Source organism: Ascaphus truei, unplaced genomic scaffold (assembly GCF_040206685.1).
Source record: "Ascaphus truei isolate aAscTru1 unplaced genomic scaffold, aAscTru1.hap1 HAP1_SCAFFOLD_535, whole genome shotgun sequence".
Lineage (NCBI taxonomy): Eukaryota > Metazoa > Chordata > Amphibia > Anura > Ascaphidae > Ascaphus > Ascaphus truei.
Genome location: NW_027456866.1, coordinates 65,805 through 87,764, shown reverse-complemented (window position 1 = coordinate 87,764; position 21,960 = coordinate 65,805). Strand labels below are relative to the sequence as shown.

General features: G+C 59.2%; 1 protein-coding gene across 1 annotated transcript in view; it reads left to right on the top strand.

Annotated features, from left to right (window-relative positions):
- The window catches only part of TPP1 (tripeptidyl peptidase 1), a gene marked incomplete at its 3' end in the record, with an annotated part of 105,013 nt that overhangs the window by 45,696 nt on the left and 37,357 nt on the right, over positions 1-21,960 (top strand). Inside the window, exons 4-5 of the mRNA XM_075584301.1 lie at positions 14,875-15,025; positions 15,287-15,408. Of these exons, the coding sequence (XP_075440416.1) occupies positions 14,875-15,025; positions 15,287-15,408 (273 nt within the window). The remainder of the gene's footprint in view (positions 1-14,874; positions 15,026-15,286; positions 15,409-21,960) is intronic.

Genomic DNA, 21,960 nt, shown 5'->3' with positions numbered 1-21,960 from the left:
ATTAGAGTCATTGGCACCTTTAACAAAAGATGGTGGGCTATCAAAAAGATCTTTGCTAGACTTTGGCACCTTCTTCAGGCAGATGATGACCTGGTGAAGGTTATAGGCCCTAGACCCACTATTACCAGCAGGCGGTCTAGGAACCTACGGGACTCTCTAGTGAACAGCCATTTCCAGCGGGCTAGGACTACTACTTGGTTGAGTCCCGTGAAAGGCATGTACCGCTGCCAGGGGTGCAAAGCGTGCAGACATATCAACGTTGGCAAAGTATTCGTCAATCATGATAATACCTCACAATTCTGTGTGGACAGCTTCATCAAGTGTCGTACTACCAACGTTATCTATCTTATCACATGTATTTGTGGTAAGAGGTACGTTGGTAAGACAACTAGACAACTACGCAGACGTGTTCTCGAACATATTAACTCCATCAAGCACTCTGCAGAGACATCGGTTGCTAGACATGTCACACAATGTCATAACGGCGATACTAATGTAATTAAATTCATGGGCATTTATCAGCTGAAATGTCCCATGAGAGGAGGTAATACTGACCAATCCTTGCTTCGTATCGAAGCGGAATGGATTTATAAGTTAAAAACCAGGAGCCCTAATTGTCTTAATGAGGGGTTTACTCATTATTCTTTTTGGGGGCACATCCATTTTGTGTTTCCCCTTCCCCTTTTTCTGAAGCTCTTTTCTGCAATGATTGTGCAATGGCGCATCTGCTGCGAGTGGCTCAGCGCGAAAGCTGGAGCTGCGCCCATCTGCTGCGAGTGGCTCAGCGCGAAAGCTGGAGCTGCGCCCATCTGCTGCGAGTGGCTCAGCGCGAAAGCTGGAGCTGCGCCCATCTGCTGCGAGTGGCTCAGCGCGAAAGCTGGAGCTGCGCCCATCTGCTGCGAGTGGCTCAGCGCGAAAGCTGGAGCTGCGCCCATCTGCTGCGAGTGGCTCAGCGCGAAAGCTGGAGCTGCGCCCATCTGCTGCGAGTGGCTCAGCGCGAAAGCTGGAGCTGCGCCCATCTGCTGCGAGTGGCTCAGCGCGAAAGCTGGAGCTGCGCCCATCTGCTGCGAGTGGCTCAGCGCGAAAGCTGGAGCTGCGCCCATCTGCTGCGAGTGGCTCAGCGCGAAAGCTGGAGCTGCGCCCATCTGCTGCGAGTGGCTCAGCGCGAAAGCTGGAGCTGCGCCCATCTGCTGCGAGGGGCTCAGCGCGAAAGCTGGAGCTGCGCTCATCTGCTGCGAGTGGCTCAGCGCGAAAGCTGGAGCTGCGCCCATCTGCTGCGAGTGGCTCAGCGCGAAAGCTGGAGCTGCGCCCATCTGCTGCGAGTGGCTCAGCGCGAAAGCTGGAGCTGCGCCCATCTGCTGCGAGTGGCTCGGCGCGAAAGCTGGAGCTGCACCCATCTGCTGCGAGGGGCTCGGCGCGAAAGCTGGAGCTGCGCCCATCTGCTGTGAGTGGCTCGGCGCGAAAGCTGGAGCTGCGCCCATCTGCTGCGAGGGGCTCGGCGCGAAAGCTGGAGCTGCGCCCATCTGCTGCGAGTGGCTCGGCGCGAAAGCTGGAGCTGCGCCCATCTGCTGCGAGTGGCTCGGCGCGAAAGCTGGAGCTGCGCCCATCTTCTGTGAGTGGCTCAGCGCGAAAGCTGGAGCTGCGTCCATCTGCTGCGAGTGGCTCGGCGCGAAAGCTGGAGCTGCGCCCATCTGCTGCGAGTGGCTCGGCGCGAAAGCTGGAGCTGCGCCCATCTGCTGCGAGTGGCTCGGCGCGAAAGCTGGAGATGCGCCCATCTGCTGCGAGTGGCTCGGCGCGAAAGCTGGAGCTGCGCCCATCTGCTGCGAGTGGCTCAGCGCGAAAGCTGGAGCTGCGCTCATCTGCTGCGAGTGGCTCAGCGCGAAAGCTGGAGCTGCGCTCATCTGCTGCGAGTGGCTCAGCGCGAAAGCTGGAGCTGCGCCCATCTGCTGCGTGTGGCTCGGCGCGAAAGCTGGAGCTGCGTCCATCTGCTGCGAGGGGCTCAGCGGGAAAGCTGGAGCTGCGCTCATCTGCTGCGAGTGGCTCAGCGCGAAAGCTGGAGCTGCGCCCATCTGCTGCGAGTGGCTCAGCGCGAAAGCTGGAGCTGCGCCCATCTGCTGCGAGTGGCTCAGCGCGAAAGCTGGAGCTGCGCCCATCTGCTGCGAGTGGCTCAGCGCGAAAGCTGGAGCTGCGCCCATCTTCTGCGAGTGGCTCAGCGCGAAAGCTGGAGCTGCGCCCATCTGCTGCGAGTGGCTCAGCGCGAAAGCTGGAGCTGCGCTCATCTGCTGTGAGGGGCTCAGCGCGAAAGCTGGAGCTGCGCTCATCTGCTGCGAGTAGCTCGGCGCGAAAGCTGGAGCTGCGCCCATCTGCTGCGAGTGGCTCAGCGCGAAAGCTGGAGCTGCGCCCATCTGCTGCGAGTGGCTCAGCGCGAAAGCTGGAGCTGCGCCCATCTGCTGCGAGGGGCTCAGCGCGAAAGCTGGAGCTGCGCCCATCTGCTGTGAGTGGCTCAGCGCGAAAGCTGGAGCTGCGCCCATCTGCTGCGAGTGGCTCAGCGCGAAAGCTGGAGCTGCGCTCATCTGCTGCGAGTGGCTCAGCGCGAAAGCTGGAGCTGCGCTCATCTGCTGCGAGTGGCTCAGCGCGAAAGCTGGAGCTGCGCTCATCTGCTGCGTGTGGCTCAGCGCGAAAGCTGGAGCTGCGTCCATCTGCTGCGAGTGGCTCAGCGCGAAAGCTGGAGCTGCGCCCATCTGCTGCGAGTGGCTCAGCGCGAAAGCTGGAGCTGCGCCCATCTGCTGTGAGTGGCTCGGCGCGAAAGCTGGAGCTGCGCCCATCTGCTGCGAGTGGTTCAGCGCGAAAGCTGGAGCTGCGCCCATCTGCTGCGAGTGGCTCAGCGCGAAAGCTGGAGCTGCGCCCATCTGCTGCGAGTGGCTCAGCGCGAAAGCTGGAGCTGCGCCCATCTGCTGCGAGGGGCTCAGCGCGAAAGCTGGAGCTGCGCCCATCTGCTGCGAGTGGCTCAGCGCGAAAGCTGGAGCTGCGCTCATCTGCTGTGAGGGGCTCAGCGCGAAAGCTGGAGCTGCGCCCATCTGCTGCGAGTGGCTCGGCGCGAAAGCTGGAGCTGCGCCCATCTGCTGCGAGTGGCTCAGCGCGAAAGCTGGAGCTGCGCCCATCTGCTGCGAGTGGCTCAGCGCGAAAGCTGGAGCTGCGCCCATCTGCTGCGAGTGGCTCAGCGCGAAAGCTGGAGCTGCGCCCATCTGCTGCGAGTGGCTCAGCGCGAAAGCTGGAGCTGCGCTCATCTGCTGCGAGTGGCTCAGCGCGAAAGCTGGAGCTGCGCCCATCTGCTGCGAGTGGCTCGGCGCGAAAGCTGGAGCTGCGCTCATCTGCTGCGAGGGGCTCGGCGCGAAAGCTGGAGCTGCGCCCATCTGCTGCGAGTGGCTCGGCGCGAAAGCTGGAGCTGCGTCCATCTGCTGCGAGTGGCTCAGCGCGAAAGCTGGAGCTGCGCTCATCTGCTGCGAGTGGCTCAGCGCGAAAGCTGGAGCTGCGCTCATCTGCTGCGAGTGGCTCGGCGCGAATGCTGGAGCTGCGCCCATCTGCTGCGAGGGGCTCAGCGCGAAAGCTGGAGCTGCGTCCATCTGCTGCGAGTGGCTCAGCGCGAAAGCTGGAGCTGCGCCCATCTGCTGCGAGTGGCTCGGCGCGAAAGCTGGAGCTGCGCCCATCTGCTGCGAGGGGCTCGGCGCGAAAGCTGGAGCTGCGCCCATCTGCTGCGAGTGGCTCAGCGCGAAAGCTGGAGCTGCGCCCATCTGCTGCGAGGGGCTCGGCGCGAAAGCTGGAGCTGCGCTCATCTGCTGCGAGTGGCTCGGCGCGAAAGCTGGAGCTGCGCCCATCTGCTGCGAGTGGCTCAGCGCGAAAGCTGGAGCTGCGCCCATCTGCTGTGAGGGGCTCAGCGCGAAAGCTGGAGCTGCGCCCATCTGCTGCGAGTGGCTCAGCGCGAAAGCTGGAGCTGCGCCCATCTGCTGCGAGTGGCTCAGCGCGAAAGCTGGAGCTGCGCCCATCTGCTGCGAGTGGCTCAGCGCGAAAGCTGGAGCTGCGCCCATCTGCTGCGAGTGGCTCGGCGCGAAAGCTGGAGCTGCGCCCATCTGCTGCGAGTGGCTCAGCGCGAAAGCTGGAGCTGCGCCCATCTGCTGCGAGTGGCTCAGCGCGAAAGCTGGAGCTGCGCCCATCTGCCATGAGGGGCTCAGCGCGAAAGCTGGAGCTGCGCCCATCTGCTGCGAGGGGCTCGGCGCGAAAGCTGGAGCTGCGCCCATCTGCTGTGAGGGGCTCAGCGCGAAAGCTGGAGCTGCGCTCATCTGCTGCGAGTAGCTCGGCGCGAAAGCTGGAGCTGCGCCCATCTGCTGCGAGGGGCTCAGCGCGAAAGCTGGAGCTGCGCTCATCTGCTGCGAGTAGCTCGGCGCGAAAGCTGGAGCTGCGCCCATCTGCTGCGAGGGGCTCAGCGCGAAAGCTGGAGCTGCGCCCATCTGCTGCGAGTGGCTCAGCGCGAAAGCTGGAGCTGCGCCCATCTGCTGCGAGTGGCTCAGCGCGAAAGCTGGAGCTGCGCCCATCTGCTGCGAGTGGCTCAGCGCGAAAGCTGGAGCTGCGCCCATCTGCTGCGAGTGGCTCAGCGCGAAAGCTGGAGCTGCGCTCATCTGCTGCGAGTGGCTCAGCGCGAAAGCTGGAGCTGCGCCCATCTGCTGCGAGTGGCTCGGCGCGAAAGCTGGAGCTGCGCCCATCTGCTGCGAGTGGCTCGGCGCGAAAGCTGGAGCTGCGCCCATCTGCTGCGAGTGGCTCAGCGCGAAAGCTGGAGCTGCGCCCATCTGCTGCGAGTGGCTCAGCGCGAAAGCTGGAGCTGCGCTCATCTGCTGCGAGGGGCTCAGCGCGAAAGCTGGAGCTGCGCCCATCTGCTGCGAGGGGCTCGGCGCGAAAGCTGGAGCTGCGTCCATCTGCTGCGAGTGGCTCGGTGCGAAAGCTGGAGCTGCGCTCATCTGCTGCGAGGGGCTCAGCGCGAAAGCTGGAGCTGCGCCCATCTGCTGCGAGTGGCTCAGCGCGAAAGCTGGAGCTGCGCCCATCTGCTGCGAGTGGCTCAGCGCGAAAGCTGGAGCTGCGCTCATCTGCTGCGAGTGGCTCAGCGCGAAAGCTGGAGCTGCGTCCATCTGCTGCGAGTGGCTCAGCGCGAAAGCTGGAGCTGCGCCCATCTGCTGCGAGTGGCTCAGCGCGAAAACTGGAGCTGCGCCCATCTGCTGCGAGGGGCTCAGCGCGAAAGCTGGAGCTGCGCCCATCTGCTGCGAGGGGCTCAGCGCGAAAGCTGGAGCTGCGCCCATCTGCTGCGAGTGGCTCAGCGCGAAAGCTGGAGCTGCGTCCATCTGCTGCGAGTGGCTCAGCGCGAAAGCTGGAGCTGCGCCCATCTGCTGCGAGTGGCTCGGCGTGAAAGCTGGAGCTGCGTCCATCTGCTGCGAGTGGCTCAGCGCGAAAGCTGGAGCTGCGTCCATCTGCTGCGAGTGGCTCGGCGTGAAAGCTGGAGCTGCGTCCATCTGCTGCGAGGGGCTCAGCGCGAAAGCTGGAGCTGCGCTCATCTGCTGCGAGTGGCTCAGCGCGAAAGCTGGAGCTGCGTCCATCTGCTGCGAGCGGCTCAGCGCGAAAGCTGGAGCTGCGCCCATCTGCTGCGAGGGGCTCAGCGCGAAAGCTGGAGCTGCGTCCATCTGCTGCGAGCGGCTCAGCGCGAAAGCTGGAGCTGCGCCCATCTGCTGCGAGGGGCTCGGCGCGAAAGCTGGAGCTGCGCTCATCTGCTGCGAGTGGCTCGGCGCGAAAGCTGGAGCTGCGCTCATCTGCTGCGAGTGGCTCAGCGCGAAAGCTGGAGCTGCGCTCATCTGCTGCGAGTGGCTCGGCGCGAAAGCTGGAGCTGCGCCCTTCTGCTGCGAGTGGCTCAGCGCGAAAGCTGGAGCTGCGCCCATCTGCTGCGAGTGGCTCGGCGCGAAAGCTGGAGCTGCGCTCATCTGCTGCGAGTGGCTCAGCGCGAAAGCTGGAGCTGCGCCCATCTGCTGTGAGTGGCTCAGCGCGAAAGCTGGAGCTGCGCTCATCTGCTGCGAGTGGCTCGGCGCGAAAGCTGGAGCTGCGCCCATCTGCTGCGAGGGGCTCAGCGCGAAAGCTGGAGCTGCGCCCATCTGCTGCGAGGGGCTCAGCGCGAAAGCTGGAGCTGCGCTCATCTGCTGCGAGTGGCTCAGCGCGAAAGCTGGAGCTGCGCCCATCTGCTGCGAGATGCTCGGCGCGAAAGCTGGAGCTGTGCCCATCTGCTGCGAGTGGCTCGGTGCGAAAGCTGGAGCTGCGCCCATCTGCTGCGAGTGGCTCAGCGCGAAAGCTGGAGCTGCGCCCATCTGCTGTGAGTGGCTCAGCGCGAAAGCTGGAGCTGCGCCCATCTGCTGTGAGTGGCTCGGCGCGAAAGCTGGAGCTGCGCCCATCTGCTGCGAGGGGCTCGGCGCGAAAGCTGGAGCTGCGTCCATCTGCTGCGTGTGGCTCAGCGCGAAAGCTGGAGCTGCGCCCATCTGCTGCGAGATGCTCGGCGCGAAAGCTGGAGCTGCGCCCATCTGCTGCGAGTGGCTCAGCGCGAAAGCTGGAGCTGCGCTCATCTGCTGCGAGTGGCTCGGCGCGAAAGCTGGAGCTGCGTCCATCTGCTGCGAGTGGCTCGGCGCGAAAGCTGGAGCTGCGCCCATCTGCTGCGAGTGGCTCGGCGCGAAAGCTGGAGCTGCGCTCATCTGCTGCGAGTGGCTCAGCGCGAAAGCTGGAGCTGCGCCCATCTGCTGCGAGGGGCTCGGCGCGAAAGCTGGAGCTGCGCTCATCTGCTGTGAGTAGCTCAGCGCGAAAGCTGGAGCTGCGCCCATCTGCTGCGAGTGGCTCAGCGCGAAAGCTGGAGCTGCGCCCATCTGCTGCGAGGGGCTCAGCGCGAAAGCTGGAGCTGCGCCCATCTGCTGCGAGTGGCTCGGCGTGAAAGCTGGAGCTGCGCCCATCTGCTGCGAGTGGCTCAGCGCGAAAGCTGGAGCTGCGCCCATCTGCTGCGAGTGGCTCAGCGCGAAAGCTGGAGCTGCGCCCATCTGCTGCGAGGGGCTCGGCGCGAAAGCTGGAGCTGCGTCCATCTGCTGCGAGTGGCTCAGCGCGAAAGCTGGAGCTGCGCCCATCTGCTGTGAGAGGCTCAGCGCGAAAGCTGGAGCTGCGCCCATCTGCTGTGAGTGGCTCAGCGCGAAAGCTGGAGCTGCGCCCATCTGCTGCGAGTGGCTCAGCGCGAAAGCTGGAGCTGCGCTCATCTGCTGCGAGGGGCTCAGCGCGAAAGCTGGAGCTGCGCTCATCTGCTGCGAGGGGCTCGGCGCGAAAGCTGGAGCTGCGCCCATCTGCTGCGTGTGGCTCAGCGCGAAAGCTGGAGCTGCGCCCATCTGCTGCGAGGGGCTCAGCGCGAAAGCTGGAGCTGCGCCCATCTGCTGCGAGTGGCTCAGCGCGAAAGCTGGAGCTGCGTCCATCTGCTGCGAGTGGCTCAGCGCGAAAGCTGGAGCTGCGCCCATCTGCTGCGAGTGGCTCAGCGCGAAAGCTGGAGCTGCGTCCATCTGCTGCGAGTGGCTCGGCGCGAAAGCTGGAGCTGCGCCCATCTGCTGCGAGTGGCTCAGCGCGAAAGCTGGAGCTGCGCCCATCTGCTGCGAGATGCTCAGCGCGAAAGCTGGAGCTGCGCCCATCTGCTGCGAGTGGCTCAGCGCGAAAGCTGGAGCTGCGCCCATCTGCAGCGAGTGGCTCAGCGCGAAAGCTGGAGCTGCGCTCATCTGCTGCGAGGGGCTCGGCGTGAAAGCTGGAGCTGCGCCCATCTGCTGCGAGTGGCTCAGCGCGAAAGCTGGAGCTGCGCCCATCTGCTGCGAGTGGCTCGGCGCGAAAGCTGGAGCTGCGCCCATCTGCTGCGAGTGGCTCGGCGTGAAAGCTGGAGCTGCGCGCATCTGCTGCGAGTGGCTCGGCGCGAAAGCTGGAGCTGCGCCCATCTGCTGCGAGGGGCTCGGCGCGAAAGCTGGAGCTGCGCCCATCTGCTGCGAGTGGCTCAGCGCGAAAGCTGGAGCTGCGCCCATCTGCTGCGAGTGGCTCAGCGCGAAAGCTGGAGCTGCGCCCATCTGCTGCGAGTGGCTCGGCGCGAAAGCTGGAGCTGCGTCCATCTGCTGCGAGTGGCTCAGCGCGAAAGCTGGAGCTGCGCCCATCTGCTGCGAGGGGCTCAGCGCGAAAGCTGGAGCTGCGCTCATCTGCTGCGAGGGGCTCGGCGCGAAAGCTGGAGCTGCGCCCATCTGCTGCGAGTGGCTCAGCGCGAAAGCTGGAGCTGCGCCCATCTGCTGCGAGTGGCTCGGGGCGAAAGCTGGAGCTGCGTCCATCTGCTGCGAGTGGCTCAGCGCGAAAGCTGGAGCTTCGCCCATCTGCTGTGAGTGGCTCAGCGCGAAAGCTGGAGCTGCGCCCATCTGCTGCGAGTGGCTCAGCGCGAAAGCTGGAGCTGCGCCCATCTGCTGCGAGTGGCTCAGCGCGAAAGCTGGAGCTGCGTCCATCTGCTGCGAGTGGCTCAGCGCGAAAGCTGGAGCTGCGCCCATCTGCTGCGAGTGGCTCAGCGCGAAAGCTGGAGCTGCGTCCATCTGCTGCGAGTGGCTCGGCGCGAAAGCTGGAGCTGCGCCCATCTGCTGCAAGTGGCTCAGCGCGAAAGCTGGAGCTGCGCCCATCTGCTGCGAGATGCTCAGCGCGAAAGCTGGAGCTGCGCCCATCTGCTGCGAGTGGCTCAGCGCGAAAGCTGGAGCTGCGCCCATCTGCTGCGAGTGGCTCAGCGCGAAAGCTGGAGCTGCGCCCATCTGCTGCGAGTGGCTCAGCGCGAAAGCTGGAGCTGCGCCCATCTGCTGCGAGATGCTCAGCGCGAAAGCTGGAGCTGCGCCCATCTGCTGCGAGTGGCTCAGCGCGAAAGCTGGAGCTGCGCCCATCTGCTGCGAGTGGCTCGGCGTGAAAGCTGGAGCTGCGCCCATCTGCTGCGAGTGGCTCAGCGCGAAAGCTGGAGCTGCGCCCATCTGCTGCGAGTGGCTCGGCGCGAAAGCTGGAGCTGCGCCCATCTGCTGCGAGTGGCTCGGCGTGAAAGCTGGAGCTTCGCCCATCTGCTGTGAGTGGCTCAGCGCGAAAGCTGGAGCTGCGCCCATCTGCTGCGAGTGGCTCAGCGCGAAAGCTGGAGCTGCGCCCATCTGCTGCGAGTGGCTCAGCGCGAAAGCTGGAGCTGCGCCCATCTGCTGCGAGTGGCTCAGCGCGAAAGCTGGAGCTGCGTCCATCTGCTGCGAGTGGCTCAGCGCGAAAGCTGGAGCTGCGCCCATCTGCTGCGAGTGGCTCAGCGCGAAAGCTGGAGCTGCGTCCATCTGCTGCGAGTGGCTCGGCGCGAAAGCTGGAGCTGCGCCCATCTGCTGCGAGTGGCTCAGCGCGAAAGCTGGAGCTGCGCCCATCTGCTGCGAGATGCTCAGCGCGAAAGCTGGAGCTGCGCCCATCTGCTGCGAGTGGCTCAGCGCGAAAGCTGGAGCTGCGCCCATCTGCTGCGAGTGGCTCAGCGCGAAAGCTGGAGCTGCGCCCATCTGCTGCGAGTGGCTCGGCGTGAAAGCTGGAGCTGCGCCCATCTGCTGCGAGTGGCTCAGCGCGAAAGCTGGAGCTGCGCCCATCTGCTGCGAGTGGCTCGGCGCGAAAGCTGGAGCTGCGCCCATCTGCTGCGAGTGGCTCGGCGTGAAAGCTGGAGCTGCGCCCATCTGCTGCGAGTGGCTCGGCGCGAAAGCTGGAGCTGCGCCCATCTGCTGCGAGGGGCTCGGCGCGAAAGCTGGAGCTGCGCCCATCTGCTGCGAGTGGCTCAGCGCGAAAGCTGGAGCTGCGCCCATCTGCTGCGAGTGGCTCGGCGCGAAAGCTGGAGCTGCGCCCATCTGCTGCGAGGGGCTCAGCGCGAAAGCTGGAGCTGCGCTCATCTGCTGCGAGGGGCTCGGCGCGAAAGCTGGAGCTGCGCCCATCTGCTGCGAGTGGCTCAGCGCGAAAGCTGGAGCTGCGCCCATCTGCTGCGAGTGGCTCGGCGCGAAAGCTGGAGCTGCGCCCATCTGCTGCGAGGGGCTCAGCGCGAAAGCTGGAGCTGCGCCCATCTGCTGCGAGTGGCTCAGCGCGAAAGCTGGAGCTGCGCCCATCTGCTGCGAGGGGCTCAGCGCGAAAGCTGGAGCTGCGCCCATCTGCTGCGAGTGGCTCGGCGCGAAAGCTGGAGCTGCGCCCATCTGCTGTGAGTGGCTCAGCGCGAAAGCTGGAGCTGCGCCCATCTGCTGCGAGTGGCTCAGCGCGAAAGCTGGAGCTTCGCCCATCTGCTGTGAGTGGCTCAGCGCGAAAGCTGGAGCTGCGCCCATCTGCTGCGAGTGGCTCAGCGCGAAAGCTGAGGCCACTCCTTTCTCTATTGAACCAGTGCTCCTCTTTCCACCATGGAGAGGAGGCACTAATCCTCGGTCTTGGTCGGCATAGTTGGCAGCGCCCAAAACACCACCGAAGACCGATGACTACTTGTGCATGAAGAGGGTAGGGACACGTCCGCAGGGGAAAGGCACTGGATCATTTCTGAGTTCCCAGCAGCAATAGACAAGGAACAGCGGTGCCTCCTCACCCCAGGCAGTCCCTTTACCCAACATCTTGTGGGCAGTTCCCGGTTCACCGACTGTCTCTGATTCCTCTGGGACCGGGTCTGGTACCATCTAATCCTGCTCGATAGTCATCGGAATACCCATATCCCCTTGGGCCTCATCTCGGGCACACGGGCCCTCCGAAGCCTCCATAGTTGAGGTGGATTGTTTAGCAGCAGTACCGACTGGCCAAGGATTGGGGTCAGCCGCATCTTTCTTGGCAAACTCCGTAGGCCGCTGTGTGAGTTGAGGAACTGTGTTCCGCAGCGGGCACACTGGGCTCCCCAGACTTGGTCGCCATCTGGGAAGTCACATGTGGGACAGAGGCATCTGAAGTACCTTTTCCTTTTCCACGGCTACCACCATGAGTCCTGGTAGCCTGTAGTGGGTAAACTTCATAGTAGTCATCCTTCTCTGTAAGCACAGGCACAAGAGAAATGGATAGATCACTCCTTTCGCTCGCAAGGCTCCAAAGGACTGAGGGTTTGGTCCGCTACATCCGGTACCTCCCTTATTCTCCGAAGTCTTTGGACATTGATTGTCGGCGTGTCTCCTCCCTCTGGTGGAGATTAGAGGAGGAGCACCCGATGACGTGGATGGGGCGTGACTCTTGGCTGAGCCAGTCACATCTCTTGTGTGGGGTCCTGGCTTTTACGCCAGACCGTTGCAGAACTCTGCAAAAAGTTCACGTGTAAACTGTTGGATAGCAGCACGTGTGCCATCCAGCCTTGGCGAGGAATGCCATTTTAGCTCATGTACTGCACCGACACACTTTATTCGAGCAAATACCCAGTATGTACCTGGCAGATACCTGGAATGCACCGCTCCTCACCTCTGACAAGCCCCGTTGCGTTTGCCTTCCCAGCCTGGGTTCATGCCTGGCTGACGGGTGGCTGATCTGTTAAATGATAATGATTAGGATTTAATAGGCTGCAATGCTTCGCGTGTCTACCAGATGGCATAAATTCATGAATTGTAATGCAGTATATATATATATACTGTGCAGTATTGCAGCCAGCGGGAATAAAATGCTTCAATCCCTGCCTGGAAAATACCTCAATGTACTCGGGCAGAAAACAGTCACAAACCTCAATACACCCGGGTATACCCGAATTCGTGGGACTAGCCGAGCTCGAATAAAGTGTGTCGCCAGTGTAGCTCACGTGGCATATTCCCGGGCAAGGGAACCTCCATTTTGGGCACAGTTCCTTCACAGACCACGCAGTGACCGCAATTCCGAATGGAATCCGTTCTTTGTGGATCCTCACAGTACATAGATTAGCAGTCTACCAAGAGTAGGTTGTACCCCAGGCTAGCAAAGCTCCATCTCGATACACTGTACACGATCTTTGTCCATTACAAACACTCTGTGGTTCCATGATCTGGCTAGTGGTACTCTGGGCTTTTTCCAACGGAGGTCTTGGCACCTTGCACGTCAGGCACCCTTCCTAAGATACTCCCTATGCAGTACCCTTACGCCGCCCCACTCGGCTGCCAGTATCGCAGACCCATGGAGAGGCCTCTGGGACTAATTTAATCAGAGCACCCCATTTAGGCATCTCGACTACCCGCCTCAGGGCGACTTAAACAGCAATAGCCTTCTTGTCTCCAGACCATTCACCCATTTGGGCCGTCAACAGTATATTTCAGTGGCAGGGAAATTGGCCCTGGTTATGGTATGCCCGGGTCCCCTGGATACGACACCTAGCCTCCCTCCTTCAATTTCAGTACTTGTTCTGGAAGCGTACCTTGTCACTTCCAGCTTTGTTTCGCTTAAAGCCTGTCCTGTTTGGATAACAGATTTCAGAAGCGCCTCCAAATGTTACACGCAGTGGCGATTCCTGCAGCAAGTGCTATAGAGTGAGTCCCAGCATACGGGACCTTCACATAAATGGAACTGAAATTGCCCCCCTGTCTGACTGATGATGCCGATCTGTTGAACATTTCGTTGACCTGGATACTCATTTATTCTTACTTACATGTAAGTTATTTTATTGCCTTATTGTTTAATACATTTACAATTTTTCCTCACCTTGGTGCGCTCCTGTGCTTCTTTTCTTGTTTCGCTTAAAGCCTGTCCTGTTTGGATAACAGATTTCAGAAGCGCCTCCAAATGTAACGGTGTTTCCCCCACCCAGTGGAAGATTTGACCATTTCGAGTCATGTGGTGCATGATACCTGCTGGTAACAGGGGGGCTGAGTCGTCCGCCGATGGTAGTGGGGACACAGGACTAGACTTCTGTGGTTCATACCCCACATATCTCCTTAGCAGTGCAGCGCCTCCATCTGCCGTGGGCTCCAGGAGCTGAAGGTGATCTCCCACGGTAGAACTTACTACCTCTCTCCCCAGTAAGTTCACACACTAGGCAGGTAGTATATGTAAACAGGAACTGGTTTATTACTCTTCTGTACAGTTACAGGAACAAGGTAGGTTCTGCCCCATACTGTCTCTCAGCTATCCACTGGATGATGGACCCTGGACCATTACTACAGGAAAAGGGCACCCACTGTCACTCAAATGCAGCTCCTCGGAGGGGAAAACCCCCATATTAACTACTGGCACCCAGATTGTACCAGGGTTTACTCCCAGCCCAAGGGCAGAATAGTATCATCAGGTGACTAGGCTACATACTATAAAATGGAACTCTTTAAGGCAATATCAAGGACGGTGTAATGAATATATAAAGCCAAATTCCAGTACCTTCAGCCCTCCTGTATGCATGCCCGTCATCATCTTAAAATCCCAGCCGGTCCCAGGGTGCAGTCCGTGTGTAGAATCCAGAAATATCACGATGTGAAAAACGGAGCACTAATCCAGGCAAGAATCACTCGGTGCCCCATAAAAAACGTCATTTTATTCAAGTCCCATGGACCAAAAAAACCCAACATGTTTCGCGCTCTCCGGCGCGTTATCAAGATGATCCTTTGATAAAGCGCAAAACATGTTGGTATTTTTTTGGTCCATCGTGATGCACCTGGATTGAAAACTGGTTGAAGGATATATCCTGTATTAAAAAGTATTTTTTTATAATTGCACATACAGATAGATACCCTATATGTTCAAAGGATCTGTTCTTACATATTAACCCACCTGGTTTGTTTCTGTGCAAGAGTTACGAGGGTAAACATAAACTTGAAATGTGATGTGATTGATTAATAAACATACACACCACAGACCCTGTGTGTGAGATAGGAGTGCACCCAATAAAAGGATATTTCCATCCCCTCTCCCTTTTGTGAACTAGAGAAAGTGCAGAGAAGAGCCACCATATTAATAAAGGGGATGGACATTCTAACTTATGAGGAGAGGCTAGCGAAATTAGATTTATTTACATTACAAAAGAGGCGTCTAAGAGGGGATATGATAACTATATACAAATATATTCAGGGACAGTACAAGGAGCTTTCAAATTAACTATTCATCCCACGGGCAGTACAAAGGACTCTGGGCCATCCCTTAAGGTTGGAGCAAAGGAGATTTCACCAGCAACAAAGGAAAGTGTTCTTTACAGTAAGGGCAGTTACAATGTGGAATTCATTACCCATGGAGACTGTGATGGCAGATACAATAGATTTGTTCAAAAAAATGTTGGACATCTTTTTAGAAAGGAAATGTAGACAGGGATATACCAAATAAGTATACATGGGAAGGATGTTGATCCAGGAATTAATCCGATTGCCAATATCTGGAGTCAGGAAGGAATTTATTTTTCCCCTTATGAGATATCATTGGATGATATGACACTGGGGTATTTGTTTGCCTTCCTCTGGATCAATAAGTAAGTATAGATATAGGATAAAGTATCTGTTGTCTAAATTTAGCATACAGTAGGTTGAACTTGATGGACGTACGTCTTTTTTCAACCTCATCTACTATGTAACTATGTAACTATGTAACTGTGTAACTATGTAACTGTGTAACTGCATTGACTGCCCTATCCATCAGTAACAGATTCCCAGCACCGGGAAGTCAGGTGTCAGAGGTCGGGAACCCCAGGCTGCTGAGCTGGTTCGGCGTTAGCTTCTTGGACCTGATATCCCAAATTAGAAGCAAAGTAGATAATAGAAAACATATCCAGCACAGATGTGTCTGACACCCTTCACAACCTTTCCCCTGTGACCTCTGTGCCTTCAGACTGGTCCCTGCATGACCTTTCCCCTCTGTACTCTCTCCCTTTAGGTCATTTCCTGTCCCTGGATGAAGTGATGTCCCTTGTCCAGCCATCCGGCAACACCCTCAGTACAGTCAGGAGTTGGTTGGAGCGACACGGAGTCCGAGAGTGTGAAACTGTCCAGACCCGAGACTTCCTGCACTGCCGAACATCGGCCAAGTCAGTCCTCTTTCTCTCTCCGATTCCCCCACTCCCCGAGACTTCCTGCGCTGCCGAACATCGGCCAAGTCAGTCCTCTTTCTCTCTCCGATTCCCCCACTCCCCTCAATCTCCTCTGTGGCCCTCCCCTAACTTGTTTGGCCATCTCTCTGGTCTTTGACCAGATGGTCCCTATTTCATCCCCCCCTCTTCCTCATCTGTCTCTTAGCCTTCTCTCTCCCTCTGGTCTCCACTAACACTTGCTTTCACTCTCCCTCACAGTATTGCAGAGCGTCTGCTCCCTGGGTCAGAGTTTCACCGGTTTATGAAGGGAGGTGAGAGTGTGGTGAGATCCAGCACTCCATACACTGTGAGCGAGGAGCTGGCATCACACATAGACTTTGGTGAGAGACTCGCTGTGTCACTATGCAGGGGAGGGATGGAATTGCTGTGTCACTATGCAGGGGAGGGACGGAATTGCTGTGTCACTATGCAGGGGAGGGACGGGATCGCTGTGTCACTATGCAGGGGAGGGACAGACTCGCTGTGTCACTATGCAGGGGAGGGACGGGATCGCTGTGTCACTATGCAGGGGAGGGACAGACTCACTGTGTCACTATGCAGGGGAGGGACGGAATCGCTGTGTCACTATGCAGGGGAGGGACGGAATCGCTGTGTCAATAGGCAGGGGAGGGACAGGATCGCTGTGTCACTATGCAGGGGAGGGACAGGAACGCTGTGTCACTATGCAGGGGAGGGACAGACTCACTGTGTAACTATGCAGGGGAGGGACAGACTCGCTGTGTCACTATGCAGGGGAGGGACAGGATCGCTGTGTCACTATGCAGGGGCGGGACAGGATCGCTGTGTCACTATGCAGGGGAGGGACAGACTTGCTGTGTCACTATGCCGGGGAGGGACAGACTCGCTGTGTCACTATGCAGGGGAGGGACAGACTCACTGTGTCACTATGCAGGGGAGGGACAGACTTGCTGTGTCACTATGCATGGGAGGGACAGACTCAGGGACAGATTCGCTGTGTCACTATGCAGGGGAGGGACAGGATCGCTGTGTCACTATGCAGGGGAGGGACAGACTCGCTGTGTCACTATGCAGGGGGGGGACGGGATCACTGTGTCACTATGCAGGGGAGGAACAAACTCGTTGTGTCACTATGCAAGGGAGGGACAGACTCGCTGTGTCACTATGCAGGGGAGAGACAGACTCGCTGTGTCACTATGCAGGGGAGGGACAGACTCGCTGTGTCACTATGCTGGGAAGGAACGGGATCGCTGTGTCACTATGCAGGGGAGGGACAGACTCGCTGTGTCACTATGCAGGGGAGGGACGGGATCGCTGTGTCACTATGCAGGGGAGGGACGGGATCGCTGTGTCACTATGCAGGGGAGGGACGGGATCGCTGTGTCACTATGCAGGGGAGGGACGGGATCGCTGTGTCACTATGCAGGGGAGCGACAGACTGGCTGTATCACTATGCAGGGGAAGGACAGACACGCTGTATCACTATACAGGGAAGGGACAGACTCACTGTGTCACTATGCAGGGGAGGGACGGGATCGCAGTGTCACTATGCAGGGGAGGGATGGTATCGCTGTGTCACTATGCAGCGGAGGGACAGACTCGCTGTGTCACTATGCAGGGGAGGGACAGACTCACTGTGTCACTATGAAGGGGAGGGACAGACTCGCTGTGTCACTATACAGGGAAGGGCCAGACTCGCTGTGTCACTATGCAGGGGAGGGACAGACTCGCTGTGTCACTATACAGGGAAGGGACAGACTCGCTGTGTCACTATGCAGGGGAGGGACGGGATCGCTGTGTCACTATGCAGGGGAGGGACAGACTCGCTGTGTCACTATGCAGGGGAGGGACAGACTCGCTGTGTCACTATGCAGGGGAGGGACAGGATCGCTGTGTCACTATGCAGGGGAGGGACAGACTCGCTGTGTCACTATGCAGGGGACGGACAGGATCGCTGTGTCACTATGCAGGGGAGGGACAGGATCGCTGTGTCACTATGCAGGGGAGGGACAGGATCGCTGTGTCATTATGCAGGGGAGGGACATGATCGCTGTGTCACTATGCAGGGTAGGGACAGACTCTCTGTGTCACTATGCAGGGGAGGGACAGGATCGCAGTGTCACTATGCAGGGGAGGGACAGGATCGCTGTGTCACTATGCAGGGGAGGGACAGGATCGCTGTGTCACTATGCAGGGGAGGGACAGACTCGCTGTGTCACTATGCAGGGGAGGGACAGACTCGCTGTGTCACTATGCTGGGGAGGAACAGACTCGCTGTGTCACTATGCAGGGGAGGGACAGACTCGCTGTGTCACTATGCAGGGGTGGTACGGGATCACAGTGTAACTATGCAGTGGAGGGACGGGATCACAGTTTCACTATGCAGGGGAGGGACAGACTCGCTGTGTCACTATGCAGGGGAGGGACGGGATCACTGTGTCACTATGCAGGGGAGGGACAGACTCGCTGTGTCACTATGCAGGGGTGGTACGGGATCACAGTGTAACTATGCAGTGGAGGGACGGGATCACAGTTTCACTATGCAGTGGAGGTACGGGATTGCTGTGTCACTATGCAGGGGAGGGACAGACTCGCTGTGTCACTATGCAGGGGAGGGACGGGATCTCTGTATCACTATGCAGGGGAGGGACTGGATCGCTGTGTCACTAAGCAGGGGAGGGACGGGATCGCTGTGTCACTATGCAGGGGAGGGACGGGATCACTGTGACACTATGCAGGGGAGGGACAGACTCGCTGTGTCACTACGCAGGGAAGGGACAGACTCGCTGAGTCACTATGATGGGGAGGGATGGGATCGCTGTGTCACTATGCAGTGGAGGGACGGGATCGCTGTGTCACTATGCAGGGGAGGGACAGACTCGCTGTGTCACTATGCAGGGGAGGGACAGACTCGCTGTGTCACTATGCAGGGGAGGGACAGGATCGCTGTGTCACTATGCAGGGGAGGGACAGACTCGCTGTGTCACTATGCAGGGGAGGGACGGAATCGCTGTGTTACTATGCAGGGGAGGGACGGGATCGCTGTGTCACTATGCAGGGGAGGGACGGAATTGCTGTGTCACTATGCAGTGGTGGGACGGGATCGCTGTGTCACTATGCAGGGGAGGGACGGAATCGCTGTGTCACTATGCAGGGGTGGGACGGGATTGCTGTGTCTTTATGCAGGGGAAGGACAGACTTGCTGTGTCACTATGCAGGGGAGGGATGGGATCGCTGTGTCACTATGCAGGGGAGGGACAGACTCGCTGTGTCACTATGCAGGGGAGGGACAGACTCGCTGTGTCACTATGCAGGGGAGAGACAGACTCGCTGTGTCACTATGCAGGGGAGGGACAGACTCGCTGTGTCACTATGCTGGGAAGGAACGGGATCGCTGTGTCACTATGCAGGGGAGGGACAGACTCGCTGTGTCACTATGCAGGGGAGCGACAGACTGGCTGTATCACTATGCAGGGGAAGGACAGACACGCTGTATCACTATACAGGGAAGGGACAGACTCACTGTGTCACTATGCAGGGGAGGGACGGGATCGCAGTGTCACTATGCAGGGGAGGGATGGTATCGCTGTGTCACTATGCAGCGGAGGGACAGACTCGCTGTGTCACTATGCAGGGGAGGGACAGACTCACTGTGTCACTATGAAGGGGAGGGACAGACTCGCTGTGTCACTATACAGGGAAGGGCCAGACTCGCTGTGTCACTATGCAGGGGAGGGACAGACTCGCTGTGTCACTATACAGGGAAGGGACAGACTCGCTGTGTCACTATGCAGGGGAGGGACGGGATCGCTGTGTCACTATGCAGGGGAGGGACAGACTCGCTGTGTCACTATGCAGGGGAGGGACAGACTCGCTGTGTCACTATGCAGGGGAGGGACAGGATCGCTGTGTCACTATGCAGGGGAGGGACAGACTCGCTGTGTCACTATGCAGGGGACGGACAGGATCGCTGTGTCACTATGCAGGGGAGGGACAGGATCGCTGTGTCACTATGCAGGGGAGGGACAGGATCGCTGTGTCATTATGCAGGGGAGGGACATGATCGCTGTGTCACTATGCAGGGTAGGGACAGACTCTCTGTGTCACTATGCAGGGGAGGGACAGGATCGCAGTGTCACTATGCAGGGGAGGGACAGGATCGCTGTGTCACTATGCAGGGGAGGGACAGGATCGCTGTGTCACTATGCAGGGGAGGGACAGACTCGCTGTGTCACTATGCAGGGGAGGGACAGACTCGCTGTGTCACTATGCTGGGGAGGAACAGACTCGCTGTGTCACTATGCAGGGGAGGGACAGACTCGCTGTGTCACTATGCTTGGGTGGTACGGGATCACAGTGTAACTATGCAGTGGAGGGACGGGATCACAGTTTCACTATGCAGGGGAGGGACAGACTCGCTGTGTCACTATGCAGGGGAGGGACGGGATCACTGTGTCACTATGCAGGGGAGGGACAGACTCGCTGTGTCACTATGCAGGGGTGGTACGGGATCACAGTGTAACTATGCAGTGGAGGGACGGGATCACAGTTTCACTATGCAGTGGAGGTACGGGATTGCTGTGTCACTATGCAGGGGAGGGACAGACTCGCTGTGTCACTATGCAGGGGAGGGACGGGATCTCTGTATCACTATGCAGGGGAGGGACTGGATCGCTGTGTCACTATGCAGGGGAGGGACGGGATCGCTGTGTCACTATGCAGGGGAGGGACGGGATCACTGTGACACTATGCAGGGGAGGGACAGACTCGCTGTGTCACTATGCAGGGAAGGGACAGACTCGCTGTGTCACTATGATGGGGAGGGATGGGATCGCTGTGTCACTATGCAGTGGAGGGACGGGATCGCTGTGTCACTATGCAGGGGAGGGACAGACTCGCTGTGTCACTATGCAGGGGAGGGACAGACTCGCTGTGTCACTATGCAGGGGAGGGACAGGATCGCTGTGTCACTATGCAGGGGAGGGACAGACTCGCTGTGTCACTATGCAGGGGAGGGACGGAATCGCTGTGTTACTATGCAGGGGAGGGACGGGATCGCTGTGTCACTATGCAGGGGAGGGACGGAATTGCTGTGTCACTATGCAGTGGTGGGACGGGATCGCTGTGTCACTATGCAGGGGAGGGACGGAATCGCTGTGTCACTATGCAGGGGTGGGACGGGATTGCTGTGTCTTTATGCAGGGGAAGGACAGACTTGCTGTGTCACTATGCAGGGGAGGGATGGGATCGCTGTGTCACTATGCAGGGGAGGGACAGACTCGCTGTGTCACTATGCAGGGGAGGGACATGATCGCTGTGTCACTATGCAGGGGAGGGACAGACTCACTGTATCACTATGCAGGGGAGGGATGGGATCGCTGTGTCACTATGCAGGGGAGGGACATGATCGCTGTGTCACTATGCAGGGGATGGACAGACTCAATGTGTCACTATGCAGGGGAGGGATGGGATCACTGTGTCACTATGCAGGGGAGGGACGGGATCGCTGTGTCACTATGCAGGGGAGGGATGGGATCACTGTGTCACTATGCAGGGGATGGACGGGATCGCTGTGTCACTATGCAGGGGAGGGACAGGATCGCTGTGACACTATGCAGGGGAAGGACGGGATCGCTGTGTCACTATGCAGGGGAGGGACGGGATCGCTGTGTCACTATGCAGGGGAGGGATGGGATCACAGTGTCACTATGCAGTGGAGGGACGGGATCGCTGTGTCACTATGCAGGGGAGGGACAGACTCACTGTGTCACTATGCAGGGGAGGGACTGGATCGCTGTGTCACTATGCAGGGGAGGGACGGGATCGCTGTGTCACTATGCAGGGGAGGGACGGGATCACTGTGACACTATGCAGGGGAGGGACAGACTCGCTGTGTCACTATGCAGGGGAGGGACTGGATCGCTGTGTCACTATGCAGGGGAGGGACAGGATCGCTGTGTCACTATGCAGGGGAGGGACGGGATCACTGTGTCACTATGCAGGGGAGGGACAGACTCGCTGTGTCACTATGCAGGGGAGGGACAGACTCGCTGTGTCACTATGCAGGGGAGGGACAGGATCGCTGTGTCACTATGCAGGGGAGGGACAGACTCGCTGTGTCACTATGCAGGGGAGGGACAGGATCGCTGTGTCACTATGCAGGGGAGGGACGGGATCGCTGTGTCACTATGCAGGGGATGGACGGGATTGCTGTGTCACTATGCAGGGGAGGGACAGGATCGCTGTGACACTATGCAGGGGAGGGACGGGATCGCTGTGTTACTATGCAGGGGAGGGACGGGATCGCTGTGTCACTATGCAGGGGAGGGACGGGATCACAGTGTCACTATGCAGTGGAAGGACGGGATCGCTGTGTCACTATGCAGGGGAGGGACAGACTCGCTGTGTCACTATGCAGGGGAGGGACGGGATCGCTGTGTCACTATGCAGGGGAGGGACAGGATCACTGTGTCACTATGCAGGGGAGGGACTGGATCGCTGTGTCACTATGCAGGGGAGGGACGGAAACGCTGTGTCACTATGCAGGGGAGGGACGGGATCACTGTGACACTATGCAGGGGAGGGACAGACTCGCTGTGTCACTATGCAGGGGAGGGACTGGATCGCTGTGTCACTATGCAGGGGAGGGACGGGATCACTGTGTCACTATGCAGGGGAGGGACGGGATCGCTGTGTCACTATGCAGGGGAGCGACAGACTGGCTGTATCACTATGCAGGGGAAGGACAGACACGCTGTATCACTATACAGGGAAGGGACAGACTCACTGTGTCACTATGCAGGGGAGGGACGGGATCGCAGTGTCACTATGCAGGGGAGGGATGGTATCGCTGTGTCACTATGCAGCGGAGGGACAGACTCGCTGTGTCACTATGCAGGGGAGGGACAGACTCA